Raw genomic sequence first — 23,591 nt, forward strand, 5'->3', positions numbered from 1 at the left:
CTTTTAATTGGCTGCCAGCCTGAAATGGAGCAAATGCTACCATGCAAGTGCATTTATTCTCTGCTACAGCAGCAGCGTCTCAGTCTGGGAGAGCAGCAAAATGATAAGACAGGAGCAGAAAGTAGAAGGAAAAAGAAAAAGGTATCAAAGCAGGAAAAATTAGACACCACACACTAGGTTTTTTCAGGATTTTTTTTCCCAGTTTCCTTTGTGTACCATTTCTGCCCTGTCTGTATGGACAAAGGACAACAGATGAACTTAGACAGCCTCATTGATGAGACAAGAAGGGTAGGTTCCCAGTCCTAATTCAGCATCAGAAACAGAAGACAGCAAGATAAGAAAGTTATGAGGTCTTCATTTTTGGAAAACTCTCTGAAGTCACATCTTGGTCATATATCACTGCAAATACAAATAAGTAGTAAACAACTTTTAGTGTAGGTATGTAGAGCAACTGCTACCAGGTCAAGAAACATTCCAGGAACAGAAGGAAAAAATTACTGTAACACATGTATCCCCTTTGAAGAAAAATAGAAGTAAAATGACCTCACAGTACAGGAATAAAGGAATCAAAGCAGGAGGAGGGGGTTAATATCAACGATATTTTTGCCCGACCTCTGGGAAGAATGCTGCATCTGACTCCATGATATCAGAAGGCGAATTAATTACTTCATTATACTATATTATTCTATTCTATTCTATATTACACTACATCTAAACTGAAACTGCACAAGCACCCAACTGCACTGAATTTTGTGACTGTCTCCCGACAGTCCTGACACATACACACACGTGGATGCAATGGGTGACCTCGGGTAAACAATCTCCAGAATACATTCTACATGAGCACAACAAGGAAAGTTGTCTGTATGTTTAGTTGTGAGCCAGGATAAAAAAGAGGGCTTTAAAAAGCATTTTTCATTTATCCTGGTCCATGTCTCCCCGTCTTTGATTGCCCCTCCAGCCTCCCAGTACTGGGAACTCACATGTTCCCAGCAGCAAGATCAGCAGTTGCTCTATCACACTACTGAGACCCACGAAGCCAAGAGATACTGCAGTGCTACAAGTGACAGGTCTACATGACCTTCCTGGGAGAGACTGCCTTCCATTTAAAACATCCTGTCCAAGACCACCAGACTTCAGAATATTTTGGTTTCCATCTCTTGCATCTTCTTCAAAACAGAGCTGTATCTAACATTGCAAAGGGGAGGTTCAGGAGCCACAGCGACCTGTTGCAGATGTCAGAAAAGAAAAGAACAGCTCATCTCAGAAAAGGGATGGAAAGAGGAAAAAGACAGATGTGTGGGGTGGCCAAATTTCAGATCAGATCTGCTCTCTGATTATGCTCTGATTCCCTGAGGCTGAGCCTACTGAAGTATCTGGGAATTAATTCTGCAGATTGAAAGTAATTGGCACAATTACTGGAAACTGTTGTTATGGAACAAGGGAGTGTTGCTGTATGTACGCTTTATTAGAGGAGCCTATAAAAGGTGAAGGAAAAGTCTTGCTTCTTTAAGTATACAATTAGAGTTTCCAAACATTCTTCATCATGATGATAAAGTAGATATCTGTGTCTACTGAAGCGCTGACTCCGGCATAGTAGTTCATGAATTCTTCTGTTGTGACCTGAGACAGAGAAATAAGAATAGGAAAATTAATATTTGCTTTTATTTAATGCTGTAAGTCAAAACAACACATTGAGAAGAACCTTTAATGAAACTGAACATCTGCTATTTCATGTTGTGGCTAACAAAAAGGAATCCAACAGGACGAATTAAGACACTTATAATTTCCTTAATTTCATTTTGCTAGAAACAAGAATTCTTGTCCTCCACAACACCTGGATGGAGATGAAACATGTGAAGTTTGACTAACCTTACCAGGAACTGAAGTTAAAATCATTTCTGACTAAGAAGACAAATTTTTTATGCACTTTTTTCCAGGGATGCTATAATCTGCTTCTTCGCATAATTATTAATAAAGTGGGTGAGGTTTCTGATGCAATTCAGAGACAGCTTGGAACTTTATAGACACCTCTAGAGGGAAAATATCATTGCTCTAAACAAGTCTCCCTTAATGAAGCAAATTTCAAATACGTAAGGTTTTGAATAGCTTTCATGGATATTTTGAGGTTTAAAAATTACCATAAAAATAAATAATCAAATTAGCCAAGACAAAAACTGTGCAGGTCTCTTGTGATGCCTTAACTCTTGAATTGTGTAGGTCATTCTTTGAATAAACAAAGAAAAATTTGAAAAATACAAAACAATATTAAAAAGACATTTAGCTATTATAGAGTGTCCAAAGGAGGGCCAGGAAGACACTGAAGGGTCTAGAGGGGAAGCTGTGTGAGGAATGGCTGATGTCACTTGGTCTGTTCAGCCTGGAGGACATGAGGGGAGACCTCACTGCAGCCTCAGCTCCCTCATGAGAGGAAGAGGAGGGGCAGGCACTGATCTCTGCTCCTTGGTGACCAGTGACAGCATCCAAGGGAGTGGCCTGAAGTTGTGTTAGGGGAAGTCTAGGCCGGACTTCAGGAAAAGGCTCTTCCCCAGGGGTTGTTGGGCACTGGAACAGGGTCCCCAGGGCAGTGGTCATAGCACCAGCCTGACAGAGATCAAGAAGCATTTGGACAATGCTCTCAGACCCATGGTGTGATTTCTGGGTGTGCTGTTCAGGGCCAGGATTTGGATCTGATGGTCCTGATGGGTTTCTTCTAACTCAGCATATTCTGTGATTCCATGATATCTGCTCTGATTGCATTGTGTGTTTGAGAACTTAATAAAACATGACAGTAGGGAGAAGGGACCACTTCAGACTGTTCTACCATCACAAGATGATTACAAGCCTCACTAAAACTGCCTATTGTAGAGGCACCCCTATTGTAGAGGCACCCAGCAAGACCACGGTGAAGAGGGCCTTTCTAGCAAATGCTCAGCCTTGAGGCATTTCTGCTAAAAGCATTTTAGGTATTCAGTATCATTAGTGTCTTCTGATTCAGGAAAGCCACAGTCTGTTCTCAGAAGAAACAGTAATCAGGTGAGCTAACATCAGGATTGCTGACCAAGGGGTAGATGATCAGAGTAACCAGGCACTGGTTACTCTGATCATCAAGGATCAGTTTGGGAACTCATTTAATGTGTTCATTCACGTATGACCTCAGCACAAAAAGCAGGAACATTTTGCTTGAAATTTGCTAGGTGTCACCACTGGAGGTGGAAGGGGATAGCTGGCTCTGAACTGGTGTCTCTGAGGATGACACTGCAGCAGAGGGGATGAAATTCAGCTCTACTAAGTGCAAAGTCATGCCTAAAGTAGATAAATGCCATCACCTCTAAAACAGAGGGCCTGAATGGTAAGAACAAAGCAAATTAAGGATTTGGGTGGAGCATTAGACAGGTAGGAGTCACCAGTGCAATGCAGGCCTGAAAAGCATGTGCTGCCTGGAGAGTGGGAAGTGTTAAAATCATTCCACAAAGCATTGATAAAAACTTACAGCCTAGTTTATTATTATTAACTGCTCAGATTGAGAATATCACCAAGTGAACCACAGAGATACAGGATTGCTCTGAGCTGGTCAACAGATGTAAATTCAGACCAAATAAGTCTGCAGGCACATAAAAGGGGGAAAGAGCATGCTTGGCTCAGAGATGGTTGCAGAGGATGTATAAGAAGTCCATCATAAAAGTGCCTAGGCTTTGCACCTGAGCCAGAGAGTTGAGCCAGAATGGAGGAAGGGCTCCCAGCTCATGGTTCTGTCCTAGCTTGTGGCTCCTCAGGGTACACGCCTGTGGCAATAGCCCCAGCCCCATCCTCCCTCCTACTGTCTGTATATAAATCCAAGTCAAGTGTCTCAGTAATTACACTGGAGAAGAACTAACTGTAAAGTATTCAAAAAAGCAGGGAGCCTGCTTTTGAACTGGATCCTAGTATGTGTTCTCCTAAAAAGTGAAAAATCCCCCAATTTATGTGGTTTTGTGGGGTAGTCTGAAGACGTACTTAGTGTAATCTATGAAAATTGATTATTAAGGCTACAAGCCTTAATGCAATCTCACAACCACCCTTGTACCTCCTGCAGAGTCCCTTTGCTTCAGAATGTGCGAAGGCTGTATCAGATGCTGTGCACAGGTTATGCATCTACTTTGATTTTCCATATAAATGTGATGCAAATGGATGTTTGGTACTGCAATTACTCCCCCACTTAATAACCTAAGTCAAGTTCTGAGTCAGATGATGATTTCATAGGTTGCAATCAGGTGCTTCACTTACTTTCCCATCTTTGTCATAGGGTGAATCAAAATTATCCAGAAAGGCTCTAAAAACTTGATCTTCTGTCCAGTCTCCATTTAGGTATTTGGGATGATATTTTGCATTAAAAGTCTTGCGTAAGTCTTCAATTGTTATGACACCATCTCCAGTCTTGTCTAACTTCTGAAATGCCTGCATGACAATCTCTTTTCTTGCATTGGACATGGGAGGCTGTAAAGAAATATTAACAGAATAATTTTTTTTTGCCAACTACTTGCCCAGTTCCAAATTCAAGTACTTGTTGTTGCTAATAGCAAAACTTTCAAGGTAGATGGGACAATATACTGGTGATAGTTTACACTGTCCAGGAGCTAGAAAGGGCAACATATCTTCAAAAGAGGAATACGATTGAGACTGTTCAGTGTCTACCCATACAAAAGCAAATGGAAAATAAGAGAGAAAATACTACCTAGAACACTTTTATCAGCTTCCCATTTTAAATATTTCCAACAATAAATTACTAATTACCCAAAGTACTAGTCTTTTCTATCTTAATTGTTTAGGCATCAGCAGAACAAAGATACCTCAGACAAAATCAATTACTGTGGTGGATTGGAGAAAGTATCCCCTGAATAAGTTAACGTTATAAAGAGATGCATCATAAAATGGCCGACAAAGAAGTGAGATTGAAGGGTTGAACTGCACAGGTACCCAGACTGCAGCACAGGAATTTCAGTATCTAAATTAAGGCCTCAATTAATTGAAAGAAAAAATCACAACTGCTTATTTGAAAATATTCTATTCTACTTTGTTCTGTTCTGTTCCACTATATCTTAATCAATTTAATGCAATAACAACATAAATACCAAGACTTACTCTCAGTGTAACAAGAAATTCATCAAAATCAATTTTTCCACTGCCGTCTTTATCAAATATCTGGAAAAGCTCTTGTGCTTCTTCCTTATTGATCAGCACAGCATAATGACGTAGTCCTCTCAGAAACTCATTGAAATCAAGAGTTCTGCTATTGTTATCATCAATAATCCTAAATGCTCTGTGGAAAACATGAAATTTGAGGAAAATTCATAGGAAGACATGGAGAATGCTGCAGTGGTTCAGTACACTACTGGAGTAGAGAGTCACCTTACTGAAATAACATTTCTTCCTTGTTCTGTATTCTGAGGGGAGAAAAAAAAATAAAAAACCCCAACCAACAAACCCCCTACACTTGTTGGCAGTAGAGATGACTTGTTTAGATAGGGTGTATGAATATTAATGTCTGAAGTTAAATGAGGGAAAGGCTGACATAGTACTCTTGTTCATTATAGCTCTCTGCCCCTGCAAGTTGCACATCTAGATGAAGTTCTAGCTGGTCACCATCTGGGTCCATTTGTGGTGTATGGGGCCTGGGAGGGATCTCAGGGTGAGATACAACACCCATTTCCTAGGGATGGGATGCTTGCAGAAAGGTTTTAGGTGCCTCCCATAAACTAGACACCTAATAGACCATTACAACAAGGCTATCATATCCAAAAGGGAAGGAAGCTTAAAATCTCCAGTGCTGAAATACTTAAGATAATTTTAGAAAACACCAAGGAGAGATATATGGTTAATGTTCCCTTCTTTTCTCTGGCAGGAGTCATTCTGGGTCTCACAGAAGGACTTTCTCATGAGGGGTTCACAGTCTTCAATCCTTCAAAAGATCAGGTCAGTCCTGCATCCCAAAACACATAAGCCTCAGTGGCAGGCTCTGTGGGTTGTGGCATTTACACTGAAATGAGAATACTCAAGGAAAACTTGAAAACTCGAGTTTTGGTCCCTGTTTAGGGTGTGAGCCTCTTGCACCTAAAACTATTAGGCTGAATAACAGATTTGACATCTTGCATACTCACTTGCCAAGTCCTTTGATGCCAGCAGATCCCCTTGCTAAACACTGCAGGCGAAGTCTTTCTAAAGGGTTAGTGATTTTGGGCAGGCTTCTTTTTGCAACGTTTGCCAACTCTCGGTCATGCCTTGATGTGCCCATCTGGAAGACCAAACCACTTATGTGGCGTGGATTCACATTCAGACACAGTGCTGAAACCTACCTTAGTATACAAAGCATCCCAAATTCCTAACTTGCAAAATGCTGGTAGCAACTCTTTCATGAGGACCCATTTTGACCCTCTATTTCCTTTTCCTTATATCCTTCTATCAGAAAGGGAAATTGCCAATATAGGCCACTGACCATGAAAGGAGGGCTCAGGCAACCACCCTGTGATTAATCCAGATGCAGACAGGAAACTGTGTGTGAGAAATTTCTGCCTACAGTGTGAGAACACTGTGACAACTGATTAGTGTACTCAGGAGTGTGTGACTCCCTGTGTGTCCATAGCATCCTTGCCAAACATCTTCCACATGGCCAGATTTGCAGCTATCATTTGACCACAGGAAGAAAAAAAATTTTCTGGCTGAGGACCTTTGCCTTTGATTCACTTTTGTTCCACTGAGGTCCCGATTCTGCAGAGCAGAGATTTCTCCCACTGCATATATGAGCAGCAGCAGTCACCTACACATGACACCTACTGCTTTTAAACACAACTGCAGAACAAATTAATACCTTAAACTTCCACAGTATTTAGCACCCCAGGATTTGACATGCTGACAACAAAGGCCTTCCACCTTCCCTCAGAGGAAAACAGTGGAATAAAAATCGGGAAAACCAGCTTGTGACTCTGCAGTGCTGCAGCAGCACCACCAAGAGAAGCATGCCCAGGCTGGCAGAGACCCACTGCTTCTCCCACAGGGATTATTTGTGCCTAGTGCTAAGAAAAGTGGGACTGCACATGCCCATGCTGATATTTCGGGGTCACAATGAATCCTGGGCACATGCTCATTGCCAAGACTGCTGTTCCATAGCCTGGCTGATGGGTCTGCAGCAGACCATGAAGATTCCCAAAATATTTTCCAGCCTTTCAAGCGTCATGGGATGGAGGCACACAAGAGTCACAGAAGTTACAACAGAGCACTAGACTCAGAGGGTGGCTGGTGCTGTGCTGAGGCCATGCTGGGATGAGGAGATGAAGCTGAGCAGCCCTGTGAGGCACTTCCAATCCCATTGTCATTCCACGTGAAGAAGTGTGAATTTAAATGATCAGACAAAACATCTAAGAAACATGGAATTAAACTGTTTCATCTTAACTGTTCATCCACTCCTGTTTACAGAGCATTGGCTATGGCTGCTGGTAATACCAAATATGCTGAATTTTATAACCACTTTAGATTACTCCAGCTGGGCTTCAAAAAACAGAAAAATAAAATGGTTTTGTACTCCCCAAATGGTTTCAGTACTAGCTTAATGCAGAAGTCTAGAGAAGTAAAATACAGAGCATTTTGGCCTTTGCTTCAGACAGAGCAAGAAAAGTTCTTCTGGGAACTCATTAACCAGTGACCAGGCAGATCTCACAGCTGTATGAGATCAGCAGCCAAAAATGTTTTTTAAAAACAATGACCTGTCCTTAAAGGGGAAATACTTTAAAATACAATGAGGTTACAGAAATACAGTGCAAACTATATTTACATTATATAAAAATGTACTATTGCTTATCTATAATATGTAGCAACTATACATCTATATACAGAGTACATGATGCAAGTGTATCATTGTGCAGTGTGATTCTCTCTACACAATGTTATGTCCTCTGTAATTTCTGCAGTAAGAATAAAGTTCGCTTCTACATCTATGAGCATTTCTGCCTCACCATCTCTAGGCTAAGCTGTTCCAGCACTGAATAATTTTTCTTTTGATGTATGCTGTTTCCAGTCCGAATTTCCACCATATTAGATGCTGGTTTACTCTTACAAGATTAAAGAGCTACCTATTAAAAAATGTCCAGGTGTAAGTACTCGAAGTACCCTTTTAAACTAACTTTGGCTTAGTAATTAGGCATAGCTCAGGACTCCTGGCAAAAAATGAATTTCCAGATGTCAGATAATTCTGCTATTGCTCTTGAACTTTTCAATTTTTTCCCAGTGTTCTTTCTGAAATGGGTCAGAGCACTCCAATAATCTCACTAATATCATAGGTAAAGATATTCCCACTTCTTTTCGCCCCAGATATCATGGTTAAAACCACTAATAATAAATATTTCTGCTGCTCTTTGCAAATCTGCATTCTCTATAAAGTTCACTAACTAAATCACCAACAAGTTTCTATACAAAACTTAGCAATTAAAGTCTGTTTGCAAAGTAATTGAGTTTTAGCATCACATTAAAACCTCTCAAACAGGACCTGGCTTCCACATGGCAGTAAGCATTTGAGAACCCTTTCTATACATCCAGAAGATACAGAAAACCAGTTAAATATAAAACCTGCTACATGCAAGCCTGGTCCATAGTGTCACTTATATCACTTTCCTATTTCTGTTGGCTGCAGGCTTATGTTCAAGGTAAACCCTTCCTAGGCTATATTGTAAGAAAAGAGATTGCAAATCAGTGCAAGGAGGGACGAATCACATCCTCTTTCCTCCCCTTTCATTTTGCTCTTGCTCCTTTCGGAATAATGTGAAGTCATAATGATGCAGTCAGGGTTTGTTGAATATAACTGTTCTCTGACAAATGTGCTAAAAGTTAATACCATTAATAAAACAAGAATAACTCATAAAAGTAATTCCAAATGGTTTTAATTTGTGTATCTCATCCAAGACCATCAGATGTCTCCTTCAGTGAAATTAACCAGCAGTGTTTATTTGAATTTTGAATGCTAGAGAGTTTTGTTTTGTTTAACAGCCTAGGCTATGAGCAATTACCCCACTCTGTCAGCATTGTTTGTTTCTATAGGTGATGTTGTGTTGTGCAGGCCAAACAGAAATGATTGCGTTTATTTCTAACAAATACAAAACTTTAAATTTTGGATTGGATTTTTCCAGAAGAATCTTAGGCTGTTCAGCAACCAGATCACTTTACATTCCTCTGTGCCTGAGGATTAAACCTGAAAAGAGTCAGATTCAGACTAAGCTCTGCAACATTTGTTTAGATATTATCCTTCAGCTGAGCCCACCCAAGAGCCTCCTATGAAAATCCTAAAGCCACTGCAGTATGTCAGGCAGAGTTCCATGTGGATTGCCCAGGCTCCTGAAAGCTGCTGTCTTGGCCAAAGACACAAGCAGCACACCACTCACTCCAGAGCAGAAGATCTCAGGATCTCAGAATAAATTAAGTGGCCTAAACCAATTGCACACATTTAGTTCACTTCTAATAATTTCATTGAATCATTAAAAGCACAAAAACTGCAGGAGTATTTGACAACCGTCTAAACACCTGCTTAAAAATTTGGCTTCCCAGCCTCACTGACCTTTCTGCAGCTCCCTCCCATGTCTCTCTCCATCATGACCAGCATCATCCAGCTTCACCCTTCTGAGAGGTGGACATTACTGCAATTGCTCTTTTGCATATATACATATATATGTATAACTTTATATACATATATTTATATATATAAATTTAAAAATCAGATTAAAAATAGATTTAATTGAAATTAATTAAACTGCTCTTGGCTGATCAGAGAAACTTACTGTTAGGTAGCAAACAGGAAAAAAAGATCCTTTACCTGCAATGTTTTTCTGAACCTGAGGGTTTTCCACTCAGGACTGGAAGGTGTTACAGAGGCTGGGATAGTGTTGTGCCTCCAGGCTCAAGCAACAAGTTCAGGTGATAATGGGCCACAGCCTCACTGCAAAGCTTCCTTATCCATCTCGTTTTACCTGTTTACACACACGGCTGCCTTGGCCCCCCTTTTGTGGGAGGCCTGGATTTGCCAGCTAGTCTCCAAGGTGACACTGTAGGCTGTGGCTGGCCCAATCTGCAATTGCGCTGCTTCCCTGGACAATTGCTCTGGTGTTTTGAGATCCTTTTTATTTTATTTCTTTTAAAAACAATGCCTTTTCTTCTTATCTTTGCCCACATGGGCTGAAGAGCAGCAGAGAGTGGGAGGCACCTTGTGCTGCCCCTTGCTGAGTTATAAGATAGAGGGAAAGTGGCTGTGGAAAAGTGCTGCATTGCACAGTTGTGTTTCTAGAACATGTTCCCTGCTTTCATAGTTGATAGGGTTGAAAAAACTCTCTGGTTTAATTGTTTACTGAAAACATAGTAGAAGCATGTAAGCAAAAGACTGTCAGTTGTGGTTCACAAAGAAAAAACCCTTTTCCTGATGATTAATTGCCACTTTGAAGACCGGCTGGTGGTTAGAACCTCTGGGGAGATGCTGAGCTTGTGTTCATTTGTAGCAAGAAGAAAGCTGAAAAGGTTAAACACCCATACGATTAGGAAAAATTGCTCTCTACCTAGACACAGCTATTAGCAACTTGGTCTGCAGAAGGTCACAAACATTGTCAGTAAGATAATGTACCACTTTGGTAGGGAATCAAGATGATCCTTAGGGGTAGGAAATAGCCTGTGTGTGTTCCCTGGTCCTGTGGAGCAGCAGCAAGGTGAACATGTAAGATCAAGGCTGATGGCAAAGGCAGAATGTAGAAGTCAGTGTGAGAGCACTGACAGAGTGGGAAGTTAAGGGAGAGCCCTGCTCTGGCCAAGGATGAAACACTGAGCAAGAATGAAAATGTGCATTGTTTCCTGGCAAAAGCAAAAAATTATTTTAGGCAATTGCTAGACTTGCATCCTGGCAGGCTGCTTATCTCTCATCAACAGGTACTTCCTGGTACTAAACCGAAGCTTGTGCAAGACTTAGAATATTCTTTTATGTCTCTCATATGGCAGCTGATTGCACATTAATGCACAAGCAGAGAATAAGGCTTATTTAATCATTTACTGATTCAGAAATACTTCCTTTGTGAAAATGTAACATCCTTCCATCCACTATCTTTGTTTTGTGAATTGATCTCCAGAGACTTTCTGGGAATACAGAAGAGATAAAGGGCTATGAACATTATATAGGCTGCCGCCTGTTCACACACTCTGCAAAGACAAAACAGAGGCACTGAGGGCCAGAAAAATGGTTTTCCAAGTTGAAATTCCAAATTCCTTGGAAGTCAGCCTCCCACCCAAATAAAGAAATTCTTCAAGTGCAGATTTTGCATTGACTTTCAGAGGTTTGCAGCAGATTGAAACAACAGGGATGGGCTCTTGAAAGCAAAAAAAGAAAGTTAATTCAATATCTGGACACTCAACTGCATTCTGCTGCCTTTTCTTCCCTCTGCCAGTGAGCCCAGAGACACACAAACACAATGGATGTTTACTCTACACTCCTCTGGAAACTGGACTGTGACATTTCTGAGATGGTTAATGAGTATTAACAGGCTTTCAGGTGTCTCAGATTGTATCAGGGTGTGATGAAATTTATTTGGTTACACCTGTTCTGTTACTGTGCACAAAGCTGTGAGCAGAGTTCAGTGAATTCAGAATTTTTCATAAAGGATATAGAGATTTCATCAGAACTCTGACATTTTTCCTCATCATTTTCTAACTAGCACTGAATACATACATACCTAGTTGATTGTTGGTTTTTTTTCTGAACAGCCTGGGCTGTCTGCTCAGTTTGTAGCTCAGCACTGGACTGAATTAACTAAGAAAAATATCTTATGAGGCCTAACATGATCTATAAACTCATGACAGAGTAAATTTAAGTCAATTGAAGTTTCTAAAAATTCAGATTTTGTGTTGAATTTAGGCAGGAGGAAAGGTGTAATGCCTTATAAACTTTGTAAGAAGTGTCTTAAAAAAAAAAAGTGGCCCTTGTGTTTTGCAGTTTAGTTTACAAGTTTTAGCAGTTTCTTAATCTGCCATCTGTGACCATTGTTGTGGAGAAGCTCCTCAGCTATGTGAAGAACAGATATGAGATATCTGCTTGTCCTTGGTAGAGAAATCAGTAGAGTTGTTTGTGTGGAATACAGATTAAAAAAAATAGCAAGCATGAAGTCCCAGAACACAATGTAGCAAAGAAGATTAATATTACAGGATAAGTCTCTGGGTTTTTTTCCTGCCATTAAAATTAAGCAAGTTTCACATACACTAAAAAAGAAACCTTCATGGTGAGTACATTGTCAAGGGAAAAGTATTCTGATTTTAAACCAAGATGTAATCCAATTAAATTACAGAATCAGAGAATGGTTTGTGTTGGAAGGGACCTTACAGATCATCTAGTTCCAAACACAACTGAACTCTGACTCTGAATAAAATGCTCTTATATCCAAAAATGCTGTCTCCCTGTGTGGTTTGTAGCTATCCAGCTGAAATTAATTGTCTTCTCTTCAGAGCAGACACCAGCTGGCACATGCAGACTGTACTCATGCTACTGAGCTAATTCCTAAGAGAGTGGTCACCACCAACCTGCCTGCTGGGTGCCGGCCCCAGAGCTGCTGTGTGACAGCCCCAGCCCCGTCCCCATGTAGGTCTGACCCCACAGCAGCGACCCTGATCTCGCCGCTCCGCGCTGAGGAGCGTTTCCAGCCCGAAGGGTGCACACTGCCAGCAGCGCCTGTGTGATGGATTGCTCTGCCTGCCTACACAACTACAGCATTCCTAACCTGCACCTTCGCTTGCCTTTTTCCCTTGCTCTTGGGAAGCAGAAGCAGATTTTGGTTTTTTTCATGCTATGTCAGCTGATAAATGCACTTGACTAGTTTTTTTGAAGGTTATTTGAGACCAGGAACATTCCAGAAAAAGAGGCAGTTGTCTTTAAAACTTTTCTTTTTTTGAAGATCTACCACAAATCTGTTTTCAGTTGGAGGATGGAAAATGAAAACACTACATATTTCAGTTTTTAAGAAGTTAAGCAACTAATGTTTACTAGAAATTGATTATTTTTATCCTGTGCCTTGAAATAATGGCAATGTAAGTTCTTGAACATTTCAGGCCAAATAGAAAAACAATGTTGTGGGTGTTAGGGTTTTTTTTCTTATTCTACTGCATTTCTCAAAAATATTGGCAATTTTCTGTCAACCACAGTGAAACAATGTGATGGAGGTCTGACATGCATGAGAAACTTCTGTGCTCAACCCTCTCTCTTTTGTCCACAGAAGAAAACAGTTAAATTGCCCCAGCATTTATTAGGATCAAATACCTTTTGATGCTGAAAAGCTGTCCTTAATCATTGCGAAGTGGGGGAAGTAGCAAAGAATAGAACAAGAACAGTCTGCAGCTTGCTTCAACAACAACCAGAACAATCTGTCCTCAATGAAGGGGGCAAAGAGGAGGGAGCCAAAACCAGAGAGGAGAAGGTTTCAGCAAACTGCTCCTCAGAGAGGCCTCCCTAAAGACAGTCACCAAGTGCTGGAATGTCCTGGGGAAGGAAGAGCAGTTGTGAAGTCTGCTCTTGGCACAGACATATGCCAAGAGGGGGAGTCTTGATCATTTTTTTACAACCTTGCCAGTCCTCTGAATTGTGGATTTTTACAGTTATCTTGGATGATGCAAGCACCATTAATTAGGCAGGAGAGGAAAAGGTGGTGGGAAGTAATGTCAGTATCATACAGGGCAGAGCCAGGCCAAGCACTGCTGCAGGAGTATCTGGAGGAGCTGACGAGGGGGGAGCTGTATTGGCTGCCAGGGCAGGGAACTCTGTGCTTGCCAGCCCGTGGAGCCAAACTGACTGCAGCTATGACTTCGGCCTGTGTGGTATCATTTCTTGAACAACCACAAATGGGATGTATTCTTTTCTTGTTATTCATTGGAGCTTCCTCTCCAAATTATCAGGAACTGTTTTGGTTTCTGACTCCAGAAATGTGCTGGTGGTATGTGAGTGTGAGCTGAATGCCTTTTCCAACCAGGAACCAGGGCACGCTTGACATGGCAGCACAATTCAGCGCTCAGCATGATGGGGATACTCATCAGCATGGCTGGTGATATACATTCACTCTAGAGGGCTTTGTGATGTCCCAGAGCCCCTTCTCTCCATAGCCTCTGCATTTCAGAACTGACTTCTGTCACCCAGAGCATGAGGTACTGCCAGAGGACTGCACAGCAGGCCTGTGCCAGGCTGCCACCTTGGCACAGGAGCTGCTGTGCCTCAGCAAAGGTCTCTTTTCTGTCTGTGAATAAGAAACTCAGGGATGAGTCAGCACATAGAACAGACAGTCAGATCTCAAAACAGATGAATGCATCCTCACTCATAAACAAGGGCTGGAAGGAAAGAGGTGATGTGGTCGTAAAAGTCCCACAGGAGTGTCTCTGCCAACAGGCTTGCCAACTTTGCGACAGGGGCTTTAATGCAGATTTGCGGGGACACGTGACAAAAGCCTGAGAAGGAGAAGAGGTATGGGGTGGCCCTACCATTTTCCAGCACTGGAAACAGCACTGCTGGCAACCAGGTCAAATGCCTCCATAGCACAGATGCACATGCACAAGAAGACCAGGAGACAAAAGTCTAAGCATGGTCCTGAGTGACAGAATCACAGAATCATCAAGGTTGGAGGAGTCGTTCAAGATCATTAAGTTCAGCTGTCAACTCAGCACCACAATAATCACCTCTAAATATATTCCCAAATGCCACATCCAGGTGCCTCCTGAACACTTCCAGAGAAGATGACTCCACCACCTCTCTGGGCAATCTATTCCAAATTCAAGATCATTCAGTCCAGCTGTCAACTCAGCAACACAATAATCACCTCTAAATATATTCCCAAATGCCACATCCAGGTGCCTCCTGAACACTTCCAGAGAAGATGACTCCACCACCTCTCTGGGCAATCTATTCCAATGCCTGACCACTCTTTCAGAAAAAAAAATATTTTTCCTAATATCTAGTATGAACCTTCCCTGGCATAACTTAACACTATTTCTTCTCATCCTTTGGTTTGAGACATGGCAGAAGAGACTGACTTCTACCTGGCTAACATTCTCCTTTAAGGAAATTGTAGAGAGTTATATGGTCTCCCTTGACCCTCCTTTTCTGCAAGCTAAACACACCCAGATCCCTCAGCTGCTCCTCATCAGGTTTGTGGTCCAGACCCTTCAGGTCTGTTTCATTTCCCTGAACTCTCTCCAGCACCTCAATGTCCTTTTTGAAGTGAGTGTCCGGAACTGAAGCCAGGGTTAAAGGTATGGTGCCCAGCACAGAGAACAGTCACTACCCTGATTCTGCTGGCTATTGATGATCCTGGCCAGGATTCCATTGGCTTTCTTGGTCACCTAGGCACACACTGGCAAACTCCTCATTTCTTCCCATTTGCCCTGGTAGAGAAGTCTGATTTAAACATTTGTAATTCCAGTCTACGTCATTAGGCTTTCTGAGCATGCTAACCTTCAGCCTTGGTGGAATTAAAATTGCTTAGCACCCCTTCCAGTTTCATAAGTCTCTAAAATTTCGATCTTTGGGTAAGTGTCTCTCTTAAAATAAGTGCATGCATTCCCTACCTGAACATGTGTATGTATCTTTGGCACATTCCAGTCAAGCCCAAGGGAGTTTGGGGTCAACCTCCCCCAAAGCTTCCAAGGGAGCAAACACAGACATTCACAATGCCCAGCAGAGGCAGGGGAATTGCCATCACAGCACGGGGTATTGACATGAGCCCACAGCTCAGGGGATAAAGATGAAGACAGGCCCCTACTCCACTATCTCTGGCCCTGTATAATTTTGCTTGTGCATTGTTTTTTTCCAGTATCAACCTCCAGTATCCAGTCTGGACATGCTCCTCATAGACGAAGGAGACCACTGAGCCAGGAGGCCCCAGTTAGAACTCGTGAACTGTGGCTTTGTCAGTGCTGAGCAGGAGAAACGGCCAAATCCCCACACTGCAGTTTTGGGAATCCAATTAGAGATGTCTTTCTATACTGTTCTGTCTCTTTCTACGACAATGACTTTAAAGGCTCCAGCAAAACAGATCTCACTATAAAAGTACTTTTTAAAAAAGAATTCACATGAATGGGCAAATATAAACTAGTTCCATCTGCTTACTACCCCCTGTGTATTACAAACCACAGAAATTAAAAAATCACAGTGCTGAGGGAATTCTTGGACAAGAAAGATTTTCTCATGCCTTTGACATAAACTTTTGATTCCAGCTAGGCAGCACAGTATTAGTGGTAGGAAAGGTCCTGAAATGTGTGTTTGTGCACTAAAGGCTTGATTTGAAAATTAAAAATTAAAAAAACCAGCTCCTTGCTCTACTGTTTCATTCACAGCTATTGATCTCTATAAATTCCAAAATTTGGATAATCTCTTCCATCAATGAACATTCAACATGAGACATATGGACTGGCACTGGATTTACTACTTCTACTACTCAACAATTTAAAGGCCTTCTCCACATGACAGTTTGCCCAATTTGTTGAGGGGGCAGGCAAGAAGTGCTGCAGGGTAGACCTGCACTGGCACTGCCATTGCCAGAAACAAACACCATACTTCTGCAGAGCTTCAGGACAAGAGCCTGCAGGCTTGCTCTGTCTGAACTTTTCTTGATCTGCCCATAGATTTGTTTCATATTCTGTCACAGTAATTTCTCTAAATGATGAGTAATTACGTGAGTGGTAATTAATTTTAATTAATTTAAATTTTGTTTTTCTTTGTATGGTGCAGATTTATATAGGTAGAAATAACAATTAGTACTTCTATGAGTAATGGAGATACTTACACCTAATAGTACAGGGCATGAAATGATGAAATCTGGGGCACAGGCTTGGCAGCAGAGGCCCTGCAGCTCCACAGCAGTGGTCAGTTAGAGAAATATGGACTTGGAGCTGGACAAAGCTGGGTTTAGGAGATACAAAGAGAACAAAAAATGAGCTTTTAGTGTATGTGGAATAAACCATATACCAGTAAATTCAGCTGTAAAAAGTAGCTGCCGATGTGTGGGGGGAAAAGAGTGTAATATAATTGCATCTTAGGAAATAGACAAATGACCTTGATAAGATCCTAGAGCATCAATGTGATAATTTTTCAAGAAAGGACACCAGAAGCTGAAGAATTAGTTTTAAGTCTGCAGGCTGAAAATTCTGATTTGTTTAAGGCATTCTTTGTCTATGTCTTCAGCATGCACAATGGACAATGAAGAAGAGGGTCTCATATGTTCATGAAGGCAAAGTCATGCTTCTGGAACTTCTTTTCCTTCTGCAACAGGGGACCCCACCTAGCTGATCACGGGAAGCCAAATTATATAACCTTTTTGGATTTCAGCAAAGCTTTTGATACGGTCTCTCAAAGGATCCTTCTGGACAAAATGTCCAGCCCACAGCTGGACAAACACACCTTGTGATGTGTGAGCAGCTGGCTCATGAGTGGGGCACAGGGGTTACAGTGACTGGGGTGACATCAGGCTGGTGACTTGTCACCACTGGGGTTCCACAGGGCTCCATCCTCTGCCCTGTGTTCTTCAACACCTTTATAAATGGTTTGGAAACAGGACTGGAACAGATGCTAAGCAAGTTCAGAGATGATACAAAACTGGGAGGAGCTGTTGACTCCCTTGAGGGCACAGAGGCCCTGGACAAATGAGAGGACTGGGCAATCACCAACTGCATGAAGCTCAACAGGGGCAAGTGCTGGACTCTGCACCTGGGCCAGGACAACCCTGGATGAAAACACAGACTGGGGAAGGAGAGGCTGGAAAAGCACTGCCATGGAAAGATGGTGCTGTTGAATCAGGGACAGAAAGAAGACTCCAGTCTTCAGGTGGAGGTAGGTAAAAGTGTTTAATAGGTAATAGTGTTTAATACCTTCAGTAGGTAAAAGTGTTTAATGAAAGTAGCAAGTCTTTTTATAATGTGACTCACTAAGGTGATACTTGATTGGTCTCAAAGTGAAACATCTACACTATTGGTGAACTATGAATAGCACACTTTGAAGAACCATACCTATAAACAATGGTTACAGAAAGAGAGATAATAATTGTTTGAATTCTTTCATCTAAGTTTCTTATAGTTTTTACACAGCTTCCCAGGATTTTCCTGGGAGAACTATGTCTCTCTCTGTTCAGAAGACGTGTAATTACTACAGAAAAGGACCTGGGGCTCCTGGTCACTGGTGAGTTGAACACGAGCCAGCAGTGTCCTGGCAGCCAGGAGGGCCAACCCTGTCCTGGGACATCAGGCACAGCATCAACAGCCGGGCAAGGGAGGGGATTGTCCCACTCTGCTTGGCACTGGGGTGGCCTCACCTCCAGTGGTGGGGACACTTTTGGGTGCCACAGTGTAAGAAAGACATTGAACTATTAGAGTGTCCAAAGAAGGGCAATGAGGATGCTGAAGAGGTCCATGCGAGGAGTGGCTGAGGTCTTTTGGGCTGTTCAACCTGGAAGAGACTAAGGGGAGACCTCACTGCAGTTACAGCTCCCTCATGAGGGGAAGAGGAGGGGCAGACACTAAACTCTGCTCTGTGGTGACCATGGACAGGAACTGAGGGAATGGCCTGAAGTTGTGTCAGGGGAGGTTTAGGCTGGATATCAGGAAAAAATATTTTCACCCAGAGGGTTGTTGGGCACTGGAATGGGGTCCCCAGGGCAGTGCTCACAGCACCAGCCTGACAGTGTTTGGACAATTTTCTCAGGCCCACAGTGTGACTCTTGGGATGGCCTGTACAGGGCCAGGAGCTGGACTAGATGATCCTGATAGGTCCCTTCCAACTGAGAAGGGAGTTGGAAGGGACCTATTCCCTTCCTAACAAGGCAGAATAACTGTCTTGTTATTCTTTATTTTTCTCTATTGGATTTGGATTAGAGATAACATACTCTGCAGATCTCAATAAACAATAAAATCTTGGCTTTTCTTGTATGTAAGGTGCTCTTTTTGCCCATAAACAAGACCTTGAACATAACACAGTGGAGGATAGAGGAGTATGAGGGCCTCTTCAAACTCAGCTCCTAGCAGGGGGCCAAAAGGCACTCTGTAGCATTTCTCCTGCTCTTTCTGAGGAAGGTGACACATTTTGCCAGCTGCGAACTGCTTTAATGGGAAGTTAGACTGTTATGTTTTGTGTCATTATTTTCACACCCACAGAGCTGAGGTCTGTCTCAGCAGTGAGATTGCTTTGCCCCTCCCTGTTACCATTTCCTTTGACATGGGATGGTGGTTTTCTTCTTAGCTGGGAAGTTAGGCAGGTGATATCTCTCTCTCTGTAGGCTGCAGGGTAGTGAGTGATGTCTTTGTTGTAGGTCCCTTACTTGCCCCTGTTTAGCTGATAATCAAGAATGACTTTAAACAGAGATGATAATATGTCTTAGTGATGCCCAGAAGATTTTAACATCGGTTATTTGGATCATCCACCACAGACCCTCCTGTCCAGCCTGTGAGGGAGCATGCCCTCTCTTTGATTTACTCTTTCTAGCACACCAGCCAGAAAGCTTCTATCTGACCTCTAGTTTAGCATCTGCTGGGAACAACAAAATATATGTTAAATTCCCCAAATGCACCCAAAACCTTCTTTTATAAACCAGATGCTCTTGCCGAGCAGCAGGTTGGGTAGGAGCCACCAGGAGCAGGAGAGCATTGTTCCCAGCCCATCATTCACGGCCCCACCTTGGCAGTGCAGTAGAAACCTGTGTGTTTTGTGGGGGAAGGAACCAAGGAGGATTCAACAGTGGCACAGTGGCACATTCTACAGGGACATGCTGCAGAGGGCATCAAAGAGGGAAATGCAGAGAAGTAGGCACACTCTGTGCTGCAGAAATGGTAGCAGGATTCCCCAAATGTTTCAAACTCCATTTGCCCAATTACAGCATGTTACAGACCCTGCTGTGGTTCAAGATCTTTTCCACTACTCGTCATAACTTTACTCCCTAACAAAGTTCCTGGTGATTTTAGAAGTGTAGTATCTAACCTGTATGTTTAGGCCTGAGACAACAGAAATGAAGTGCCTGATATCATATTGCTCCCTCAAGTTAGTCACCCAGTCCCAGCCCTTCACACATGTGAATGTTCTTGCTCTGTGTCTTGTGCATCTCCATTACAGACACTGATGTTGATGGGGATCCTGGCACAGACCAAACCACTTGCAGCTACCAGGACACAATTACCCTAGGATACTGCCACAAGTAAGCATTTAAGTGCTTGCAAACTACTTTCTCGGTCTGAAGTCTTATCCTTTTTAAAAACAAATTATTCATATTGTCTCAAATGCATTCATACTAGTGAAAAATTTAGTTCAGATACGTGAACAAGAAACCAGACTACAACTACTGCCATGTTTCTCATACACCATTCCTGCATTTGAGGCCAGACAATACTATCAAGAATTTGCTAACATTATCTACCCAGAAATTGCATAATCTGGTATGTTTGTTATCTGCAGGGAAAAGTCACTATCTTCTGATGGATGAAACCTCACAAGTTTCTGTACAAACAGTCATACCACCCGGATGCCACCAAAGATGGCTCTTCTGATGATGCCAAGAAGAAAAAAAAAAACAAATTAAAACACCCACCCAAAACCAAAAAAAAAGCTCATAAAAAGTAACAAAACTTTTCTTAGAATAGAATATTACAAGACAAATGTTCATTCTAACTGTACTATAAATATTATGTAAGCTTTAAGAGTGGCACATTCAGTCCACCACCAGTTGTCTCTGCCAGGGACAGAAGCTGCAGTGCTGTGCTGCAGTCCATGACATGCAGCTTCCTGGAGTGTAAGAGGCTCCTCTGAGCAGAAACTCCAGTGTAGAAGTCCAGCTTTTCTGCTGACATGGCTCCCTGCGTGCACTTGACCTGGCACAGTCCTGTCCTGCCATCACCAAAAAGGCATTCAGCATCAAGAAGGAAGGTGGCTTTGGCTGCTTTCAGCAGTGCTTTGATACAAATGTCAAGTAAATACTCCTAACTGCACTGTCACACCAGTCCCTCATTGCCTATAAGGAACCAGACCTTATCTAAAGAAAAACAGAGGGCTCAGGACCTTTGGAAAATTTGGAGCTCCAGCCATATCTTGGAGGATTTGTCATTACATGACACAAAACTGTGCTTGTTTCTTAGTTAGGGACATGGGTAAAGTGGGAGGGTGACTGAGTTGCTTGCCCCCAGGCAGTGGGTCTTTCTGAGAGGTTGATGCCTGACCTCTTTTCCTACAGCCATCATCACAAATGTGATTCAAATCACAACAAACTGTGAACTCTTTGCCCCCTTTTACCCCAAAGTGGTGGGAAAACATGTGTTACCTATTCCTTGTTTGTGAAGAAAAGATTAATTTTAGCCTCTGAAGAATTCACAGGAAAAAGAAATGAAGGCTGAATCAAAGGCAGTATATGAAAATGTCTCCCAATCAAAAATAGTGGAACTATCATGGGAGTTAAAATGAGAGTAGTTGAGTCCCTAGCAAGGTACTAACTACTCTGATGGCCAGGACTGCACTGCTGTGTATAAAATAGGGTTTGCCAGCAGTACTGACAGGTTTGTGGAGGACAGGTACACTGTCTTTGTCATTACTGTGTACAGTTCCTTAAGCAGCTTGAGTTATCTGCAAATCCCATCTCCATTCCTCACAGTCCCAGACAGTGGCTTTTTAAGTAACAGGCTTCAAATAATGAAATAAGGCTGCACAAGTCATTAAGTGGAAGTTTTCTCTTCCTTCCCCATGCATGTCCAATTCTTTACCATGTTATTCCTAGTCAAAGCTAATGCAGCCAGATAAAATAGATTTTAGATAAATACATTCAAGGAGTTAAATCCTGCAGTTTCAAGTCCAGGTATATCCCTGGTGGATCTTGTACTTTGAATAAAATACAAAACATTTCTAGGTATGAAATTCAGGTCAGTGTAGTTTTTTATCTATCATCAACACTTCAGTTTACCCCTGCTACCCAAACTGAGGCATGTGGAAAGAAAAGGAAGAACAAAAAGCAATACCTCTCTTCCTTGGATAGTGTAACATTTTCTGTCAAGGTTTTGGATTTTTGTTTGGCACATCCCTGGTCGTCAGCATGAGAAATCTAATGTAGGTTGAATGGATAAGGTCCCCTGCCATAATGTTTAACTCAGAAGCCAGGGAACACACTGGAGCAACCCTTGGAGGGTACGAAGCTTCTTTTGCAAAGTTTCCAAGTCACTTAATTCATTGAATGCCTAGCCTAGGGACTTTCCTAGAAAAGTTTCCTGGAAAGGCATAATGTGTTAAGGGCTCCTGACATGGGAATTGTGAAATGTCACAGCTCAAATCCAAACCCACTGAACTCCTTCTGCCCATGCCAAGAGTTCAGCCCTTCACTGTTGCAAGGGAGGGGAAGGAGGTCCTCTTGAACAATTCTGCTCTAGACTTGCCCCATTCTTGTAGAGACTGCTTTGAAAAGGGGTTCTTCAATTGATGAGGAAGATGAAAGGATCACTACACTGAGCTCAGGGGTCTAGTGAGTCTTGTAGAATATTCAACAAGTTTCTCACTGAGCACCTGGTGTGGGCAGGTAGCTAGCTGTACACATAGAGAGATATTTAAACAGCTCTTCATCATCGGCACAATCTGTTGTGCAGAGTTTTTGGAGGCTGTCCATGGTTTTGTGGAAGGCATGACTTTGCCTCACGTGAATACCAAGGTTATGTCAAACACAGCAATACTTACCTTTACTGTGGTCTGTTGGAAAGCAGCCCACAGTTTCCTGTTGCAAGGAAAGCAGCAAGCAGTCCAGAAGAGTGTGTGGTGGTGTGGGATGGGAAGTGGCAGCATTTGGGTGGGACAATTACACACGCAGCTGACAAAGAGGCTGCTGTACAAGTTATGCGCTCCTGCTCTAAGCAGACATGCTCTGAAAGAAATTTAATTAAAAACATGCATTGAAGTGGTAACAGGAAAAAAGGATGTTTTCTTTTCTTCAAGGATATTTGCTATTCTTTTCAAAAGGATTAATTGAGGAGTTAACTAACTTTGTTAACTTCTAAACTATTAAAATTTAAAGAATTCACAATTTATAGATTTGACAAGGAAGTAGCAATTAATATGTATAAAAGCAATAGAACACAAGTAAAGAGTCTTGCCTTTCTTCCATTACAGATAGAAGTTCAGCACTTACTTACTTCAACTGGCATACCACTATTATGCTCAAAGATCTCTCCTTCCTTGAAGGAGAATTTTGCCATAACATAGATGATGTTTTTAAATCCTTCCTGCTCTACTGTAGAAAACTAAGATGTGTGCTGTATCAGAGTGCCCTACTGCAAGCAAGCCACAAGCTGGGATGGACACTCCTGTGTTTTGTGTCTCTGTAGTTCATCCCTACTAGCTGGGGACTTCTCAAGCCATGTGAAGCAAAGTTTTTTGCATCTTTCTAGGACCACTTTCTGTCACCAGAAGGTCAGAAACACAGCAAATTTGAAAATATTGCCAAAGAAAGAAAAATCAAATCCAACAGAACCTTGATTCTGCATAGGTTAAGAGTTGCTATGGTGTTCTTCCTGATTTTGGTGCAGAAGCCAAGATGGAAGATAGTGCTGGAGTTCTTGAT

General features: G+C 42.1%; 1 protein-coding gene across 4 annotated transcripts; it reads right to left on the bottom strand.

Moving 5' to 3' along the window:
- Window positions 1-741: 741 nt before the first annotated feature.
- CAPSL (calcyphosine like) lies at window positions 742-23,017 on the bottom strand. Of its 4 annotated transcripts, XM_039709821.1 has the most exons (6): window positions 22,712-22,828; window positions 16,809-16,924; window positions 6,138-6,271; window positions 5,122-5,299; window positions 4,267-4,476; window positions 742-1,623 (listed from the first exon to the last, which is right to left on the bottom strand). In XM_039709821.1, the coding sequence occupies exons 3-6, from the start codon at window positions 6,269-6,271 to the stop codon at window positions 1,522-1,524; spliced, it is 624 nt and encodes a 207-aa protein (XP_039565755.1). In that variant the 5' UTR covers window positions 16,809-16,924; window positions 22,712-22,828; the 3' UTR covers window positions 742-1,521. The 4 variants fall into 4 exon arrangements, with proteins under 4 accessions (XP_039565755.1, XP_039565752.1, XP_039565753.1 ...); XM_039709818.1 differs by lacking the exon at window positions 16,809-16,924 and having other exon boundaries at window positions 22,712-23,017; XM_039709819.1 differs by lacking the exons at window positions 16,809-16,924; window positions 22,712-22,828 and adding an exon at window positions 9,578-9,617.
- Window positions 23,018-23,591: the final 574 nt, after the last annotated feature.

This window comes from Passer montanus, unplaced genomic scaffold, assembly GCF_014805655.1.
Source record: "Passer montanus isolate IOZ18808 unplaced genomic scaffold, ASM1480565v1 scaffold22, whole genome shotgun sequence".
Lineage (NCBI taxonomy): Eukaryota > Metazoa > Chordata > Aves > Passeriformes > Passeridae > Passer > Passer montanus.